The sequence below is a fragment of the Lotus japonicus genome, chromosome 1 (genome assembly GCF_012489685.1).
Source record: "Lotus japonicus ecotype B-129 chromosome 1, LjGifu_v1.2".
In the NCBI taxonomy this organism is placed as follows: Eukaryota; Viridiplantae; Streptophyta; class Magnoliopsida; order Fabales; family Fabaceae; genus Lotus; species Lotus japonicus.
In genome coordinates this window covers 45,030,540-45,038,421 of record NC_080041.1, presented here as the reverse complement: position 1 = coordinate 45,038,421, position 7,882 = coordinate 45,030,540, and the positions used below count along the sequence as shown (strand labels likewise).

General features: G+C 35.7%; 1 protein-coding gene across 1 annotated transcript; it reads left to right on the top strand.

The window, feature by feature from the left end:
- Positions 1 to 6,845: 6,845 nt before the first annotated feature.
- LOC130736566 (S-protein homolog 29-like) lies at positions 6,846 to 7,277 on the top strand. Its single transcript, XM_057588383.1, has one exon. It carries the CDS (start codon positions 6,846 to 6,848, stop codon positions 7,275 to 7,277), a length of 432 nt encoding a protein of 143 aa, XP_057444366.1.
- Positions 7,278 to 7,882: the final 605 nt, after the last annotated feature.

The window sequence follows — 7,882 nt, the reverse complement described above, 5'->3', positions numbered from 1 at the left end:
AGAGCGGCCCACTTTGAGGTGACTGAAGTTAAGCTGAAGAAATAAAGACTAATGTTGAGGCATGGGGCAAAATGTGATTGAAGTGGAAAAGCGAGTCTTTGCCATGAGGCGGATCCTCACGCGGGGAAGTTTGCAAGTGGTTAACAGGCTTTGAGGTCTTGGGCATGAAAGGCTGGCATTGGCACTGAAAGGGCGTTACTTTGTTCATGCGTCACCAGCTTCTAGCCTTTTCTTTTCCAAACTCTTGTCTTCTTTCTTCCATTATGAATATTATCCTTGTAAACACAACTCCCTTTCTTTGGATATCATATGAATATTTGTTGTTCAACTTGTATTTGTTTGGTGAACATATATTTTTTTTAAGGGGTGAGTTTATTCCTGATTAAAGGCTTTCTGTTCGCCTCGAGCATTTGGGGCATGTCCAGAAGAAGGGTGTATGTGATCATGGGATTAAAGAATATTAAAAAAAAAGAGAAGAAGAAGAAAGAAGAGAGCATCTGATGCAAATATCACAAGAGTCATGAGGAATCACAGTTGTTCTTAAGGAAAGTTGATCCAAGTGTCCCACAACATTCAATACTGCAAGGATGGGGGATCAGCACCAAATAAAGATAATAAAAATTAATGGTGTCTAGCACGGATACCAATGACAAAGATAAAAGAAATAAAAAAAATTAAAAAAAAAATCACTAATGCACTGCATTTGCATGCCATGCATAACATCATTGTATATTAAATTCTGCATTTGCTTGTTATTTTGGATCATGTTGGCCTCAGGTGGGTATGTTTCTGTCGACACCTGTTGGCCCCAGGCTGGTATGTTTTTGTCGATGTCTGTTTAATTTTTTCGTTGGCCTCAGGTGGGTATGTTTCTGTCGACACCTGTTGGCCCCAGGCTGGTATGTTTTTGTCGAAGCCTGTTTAATCTTTTCGTTGGCTTCAGATGGGTATGCTTTTGTCGATATTTTTTGGCCTCAGGCGGGTACATTATTGTCAAGGCCTGTTTAGTTTATGTTGGCCCCAGGATGGTATGTTTTTGTCGATGCCTGTTTAGTCTTTTCGTTGGCTTCAGATGGGTATGCTTTTGTCGATATCTGTTGGCCTCAGGCGGGTACATTATTGTCAAGGCCTGTTTAGTTTATGTTGGCCCCAGGCTGGTATGTTTTTGTCGATGCCTGTTTAATCTTTTCGTTGGCTTCTGATGGGTATGCTTTTGTCGATATCTGTTGGCCTCAGGCGGGTACATTATTGTCAAGGCTTGTTTAGTTTATGTTGGTCCCAGGCGGGTGTGTTATTTGCCGATGCCTGTTTAAATTTTGTTCGACTTAGGCGGGTATATGAATGTCGATGCCTATGTTGTCTTTGTTTAGGGTTTAGCCCGACGCTCGAGGTTGTTTGCGCGCTCTAGGTTTGCTCTCTAACCTACTGCGGGTTACTCAACTTTATATCAGTGTAAGTAAAGTCCTCACGTCTTGTATCCACGTCTTTACTTAGCTCTTACCATGGTAAGAGACAAGTAAAGAGGGGCAGCTGTGAATACCCATTTCTGTCCGGCCTTAATAGTCTGAATTTAAAAATTATTAATAACTTAATTAGGGATATAAAGTTAGAGTGAACTCTTTGGTATTAGTAATCAAGTGAGTTAATTTATTTTTGATTTCTTAACCATATAACAATAATTAAAAAAAAAAAAGTGTCTGGTTAGTGGTCCTTTGGCCCATTTTTCGACCAAAAATGCTAAAAAGAAAGTGGGTTTGCCAAGTTAAAAAAAAGGGGAGTATGTTTAATTAGTGGGCTTTGGCCCATTTTATGCAATCAGCCATGAGAAGGAAAGGATAAAACTAACCAAAAAAGAAGAAAAATGATAAAGAAGAAAAAATGATAAAGAAGAAAAAATGATAAAGATAATCAGCAAGTGGGTGTGTCCAGACTCTTCTTGGGTAAGCTGGTCCCCCTATAAATAGAAAGTTTTTTTTTTACTTTCCAGAGGACCAAGAATTGACAAAGAAAAAAACGTAAGATTGAGTCTGAAATTGAAAAGAGAACAAAGCTTTTACTAAGGTATTTTTCTTTCTTTCTTAAGACTTTATTATATCAGTTGTTGTTCTGTAAATCCATTTCCTTTTCACTTTTGTGTTGTTCCTGTTACATCCTTTGGAATAAAAGAGGAAATAAGAAACCAGACTAAAATAGATACATGAGGATTAAAAAAAACTAAGAAATACTTAAACCAACAAAACAGAAATACAGTGATAAACAAGTCAAGAACAGTGCAGGAAAGGGGGAGGCCAAGTCCTTCACGCCCTCACTGAGTCACCGCCAGAGGATGGTGGCTCGGAGTTGTGGCGGTGTGTTTTCGGATCACCTTCACTAACCCTCGTCGGAGCATCGCCGAAAGGTGGTGGCTGCGTTGTGGTTGTGTTGCTGCTCTGATTCTCCTCTTTCCCCACTCATGACAGATCTGAGTGTTTTGACCCTCCTCTCAGATTCGCGTTGCTCTCGCCGGACCGCCACCGAAAGGCGGCGGCTTCGATGTTGTAGCGGCCCTCATCAGCCTCGACGTGCCCTGCCATGGCTGCGGCCACCATGGCCATGCGCGCATAAGGGAAGGCCAACGTAGGCTAGGGTTTCAAAAAAAAAGAAAGGAAGAAGAGAATGAGAGAAAGAAACAGGAGCGTTAACTGAGAGAGAAAGAGTGATAAAAAAAATTAAACTGAGTTTAGAAACTGCTAGGGTTTGTATCTAACATTTCTTCCCTTTTAAATACTTAATCTAACATTAAATACTTAATCTAACTGAGTTTAGAACCGACAACTGCTGGCCCATTTTTTTATTTTCCTTGTTTATCTTACTACTTTTCCTCTTTTTTGGTTCTGAGCCCGTATTATTTTTGTTTTGGCCCGCTGCTGTTTTTTTGGTTGGCCTCCTGATAGTTTTTTTTTTTACATCTGATACCTTTTTTTTTCTGAAATGAACCTCAGCTTTTTTTGGGTTTCTGGTGGGCCTTTTTGTTTGGTTCAGTTACGTTTTTTTGGTACCATATGGACCATATTGCTTTAAATTATCAAATATGGGTATCAATTATCACTAGTTTTCTCTCTAATTAATTATTTGCTTAAAAAATATAAAACAAATATATATATTTTTTTAAAAATCTGGTAACTAATCTATCATAAAATACTAAGGTCTAACCTCTTTGCAAATAAATAAAAAAGAAATAAAAAACAAATAATAATCTTTTTCTCAAAAAAAGATTAGTCTTTTTAAAGAAAACTAAAAATATCACAACCAACTCATGTTTTTCTACCCAAGAACTACGTAGCCTTGATTTTCTCTGTTGATAGAGAATACGTAGGCCCGGGGTCACTCCCGCCAGGCACTCCAAATAAAAAACCTAAATTTTGTCATTCTTTGTAAGTAATTTTCATCATTAGGAACATGTAAATATTCTTTTAAATTCAAATTTATAATAAAATACAAGACATATTTTCAAGGACGAAATAAATGATTTAGGAAGCTAAGAAATTTTGCATAATTAATCATAGGTAACTGTCTTATGACGGACGTTGTAGGGCACTAACACCTCCCTATGTGTAACCGACTCCCGAATCTAGATTTGATTTCTATTATTTGGGTTCTCTTATGTTCTCCCTAAAAACTTTAGTGACGACTCTTTTGATACATTGATTAAGTTTTAGCGCGCCGTCCCGCTGCGACCCCCGGTTGCGACAGATATTTTGTGGGAAAACTTATAGTTACCTGCGAACATTTGTGCAAAAACAAAATCTGCAGGAAACTGCGCCCTATACGCAGCAAAATTTGCAGCAAATTCATGCAATATAAATTGTTGAAAAATGCGTGGTTAATAAACACATTTCTAGTAGTAGTGTTACCATAAGTAGGAGAGAGGCTCGTGGGTAATAGAAATCAAATGGTAAAACTCTAAGAAGCTATTAGTTTGCCAGTCGAGGGGGAAAATAATAACAAAAGTTAATAGCATTGCCATGTTAAATAAATGTAGTATTTTATCAATTTGCTAATAAAATGATATTTTTCAATGTTTAATTACATTTTACTTTGTGTGAGTCACTGAAAATTAAATGATTTTATTATTAATAAATACGAATTGTTTAGGTTGCATTACCAAATCAAATTATTGGTTAATACTACCTCTGCTTCTATATAACTCTCTAGAGAGAGAAGAAACACACATATTTCGGAGTGGAATTAATTTTTTTAATTTTCATGAAAATATTATTTGTTTTCCTATTTCACCCTTTAAAATGCAGGAGTTGTAAAGGCGTGGAGGTGCTATGAGGAGGGTATTAGGTTCTCGGATGCGGAGTTGTTCCCGGAGCTCGTGCCTGGTGTGCGTCGGAAGGTTTGCGGTGGTGGTTTGGGGGGTAATAGTCTCCCGTTTGATGTCTTGTTTCCTGAGGTGGTTTGGGAATCTAGTCAGGAGACTACGGTGCCTCAGATTGTTGGTAGTCTAGCGTTATCTATTTAGGAGCGCTCTGGTCTCACCTCGCCTGTAAGGCCATTGGGTCTTCCTTCTACTTCCCATTGGTGGTTAGCACAAGAGAGCTCTACTGATCTGTTGGTGGGCTTTGGACCTTGTCGTCTAGCCAGGGTCGGGTTGCTACCCCTTGGTCTTGACTCTAGTGGGAAGTTGAAGGTCTCGTTCCAGTGTGACATAGTGCAGGAGCCTTTTGGTCCCTAGCTGGCTGGGACTAATTTTTGCTCTTTTGTCTCTGCTGTATCTGTATGTTCTGGTGAGGTGGGAGTGCAGGCTTCGAGGGTTGCTGTTGTGGAGTCCCCTAGGCGTCGGGGCCGTCCTATGAAGCTCACCAGCGGTCTTGCTGATTGTGTTGTTGAACCAGGGGAAGGGGTTGTTAGAGGCCGTTGTCCTATCACAAAGACACCTCGTCCCCGTGGGCGTCCTAGGAAAGGGAAGAGCCTTGCGAGTGCTTGTACCTCTTCCTCAGGTCTAATGGAGGATGTTGTCGGTTCTTTGGAGAACCAATTGGTGATTGTTGAGCCGCAGTGCGACAAAGGTCCTCTGGGTGTTATGACAAGAGCGAGAGCGGCGTTGGCCATTGGGAAACGTTTTGGCTTGACTTATGATTGCTCAGATGATGAAGCCCTTCATGGTATAGCGGAAAATATTAGGTCTCGTAGGCTTAGGCAGAGTTAGTTGGGTCTTTTGGCTTTCTTTGGGTTGTTTTGTCTCTTTTATTTGGTTTATTTTTCTCTCTTTGTAGTTAGGGGCTGCTTATAGGCTTATGGTGATTAGCTTTTTGTTGCACTAATCAATTTTCCCCTATGCTTTGGTTTTGAGATTTGTTGCCAAACCATATGCTATTATTATATATATAATTATCCTTTTGCTGTTAAAAAAAAGCATTTTATCTTTCCTCGTTTATTATTCCTGCAAGGACATTTCTTGAAAAAACATCATTTAATGCTTTCTTGAAACTCTAAGTGGACAGTTAATAAGGAACGAGAGTAAGTAGTATAAGCAATTGATTGCTTGCTGTAGACTAGAAAAAATCATCAAAATTATATCACTCTATGGTTTTGGCAGCTAGAGTTAATGGCAATTATATGTATTGAATCCTTGTCATGGATATAAAGAAATATTTAGGCGAGGAAATAGACAGTGGTTCTTGATCACACTACTATTTTCTTATCCTTTCTTCTATCAAAATTCTATTTCTTGTGGACAATTTTTTATAGGACTCCATAACATTCTGTCTCAAGTGCATTGTTAAGTCTAACCTTTGGTACGGGGCTGTTTAGGTTTATCTGTCACATTGGTGTTTCAGATTGTGGCCAGGCGGAGTTACTTGGGATGTTTCTACGTTTGCAACTTTGCTGGCAATTCGGGTTTCTCTGAATTGATCACTTCTCTAATTCACAGGTTGCGTTGGGGCTGGTCAATGTGATTCATCCTATTTACCATCATTATTCTGCCATTATTGGTTAGATTAAAGAGCTTATTGGGAGGTCCGCCGTCATCATTTGCTTCGTGAAGGTAATATTTCTGCGGATTGCCTAGCTAAACTTGGTGCTTCTTCGTCCTCTCTATTGAAGGTGCAACACTCTCGGTCGGAGGGCAACTCTATGTTGCTATAGGCCGACTCTTTGGGCACCGTTTTCCCTAAACCATATTTTGTTTCCTTTCATATCGTGTACCAAAAAAAATTATGTATTTTCATATAAAATAAATTTCTAATAAATATATTAAAATTTATATTTATATTTATATTTATATTTATATTTATATTTATATTTGTATTTGTATTTATATTTATATTTATATTTATATTTATATTTATATTTATATTTATATTTTATTTATATTTATATTTATATTTATATTTTATATTTATATTTATATTTATATTTATATTTATATTTATATTTATATTTATATTTATATTTATATTTATATTTATATTTATATTTATATTTATATTTATATTTATATTTATATTTATATTTATATTTATATTTATATTTATATTTATATTTATATTTATATTTATATTTATATTTATATTTATATTTTTTTATATTTATATTTTTTTTTTTTTTTATTTTATATTTATATTTATATTTAATAATTTTATATAATAAAATAATATAAAATATACTAAATAAATAAATTTTACATCAATAAATTTATTTATTATTTATATATTTAAATATTTTCTAGAGACATGCCAAATTTGAAAAGTCAAGGATACATGCGTATAACATTTTTTGTAGAGGCTTTTAAATAACAATTTACAATGGATGAAACTTAGTGTAGGTGTCAATGAAAATAGAAGAGTTTCACAAACATGTTAAAAGTGTTAGGTACAGTTTTTTTGTTGATGAGTATCATTGTACCAGATAAGTTCATAGTACCCGTGCAAAGTCAACAAGGTGGTCGTGATAGATGGCCCTGGAGAAAAATTGTGCGTGTTCAAAATGATTTAGGTAATGGTGTTACTCTCTATGTCCACTGTCGTTCAAAGGATGATGATCTTGGTGAACATTATCTTTCCAATGGACAGTACCAAGAATGGTCATTTGGTATTAGTTGGATTGGCTCTACTCTTTTTTGGTGCAACGTTGGATGGAACGATGTGAAACATAGTTTTGAGGCTTATAATAATGGCAGAGATTATTTATTGTGTGGATCACAATGTTGGCGAAGTATTAAACCAGATGGAGCATACTTTTACCTTGAGAGGAAAGGACATAGATGGGTGAAGCAATATGAATGGTGAAGCTCTAATACATTCATAACTGGATAGATGAAGGAAAAATAATAGCATTGTCGTGGTATATAAATAAATGTATTACTTTATCTATTAACAAATAAAATGATAGTTTCCAATGTATGAACACATTTCTTTTTCCCATAATTATTCTCTCACGATTTTCATGAACTTCTTTCTTCCAACTTCTTTCTGTAGTAATATATTTCCTCCGCTTTAAATAATTTTACAGAAAGAGAATAAACATATATATTAAGAAATATAATTTATACCGTTAACTTTTTGAAATATATTATTTATTTGCCTAGTTTACCCTTGAAGTGTATTTATATATCTCTCCTTATTTATTTCTTTTATAAGGGCATTAGATGAAAAACATTATCTAATTAATACTCCCTTTAAATTCTAAGTGGACAATTATTATAAAACAGATAAAGCATAAATCTTCCTTCCACACAACTTCTTTATTATTGTCTTATATGCCTCAGGTCCCAGGAATATATAAAACGACTATTTTACCAAAAAAATAGGTTGGTTACTGGAGTGTCTTTCAAAAATATAAATATGTAAATGAAATTTCGCTTGCTTGGTACAATCATCTTGCAGTTAAATCC

Excerpts from the sequence above, each read along its gene's own strand:
- LOC130736566 (XM_057588383.1), top strand. The coding sequence starts at position 6,846 with ATGTTAAAAGTGTTAGGTACAGTTTTTTTGTTGATGAGTATCATTGTA.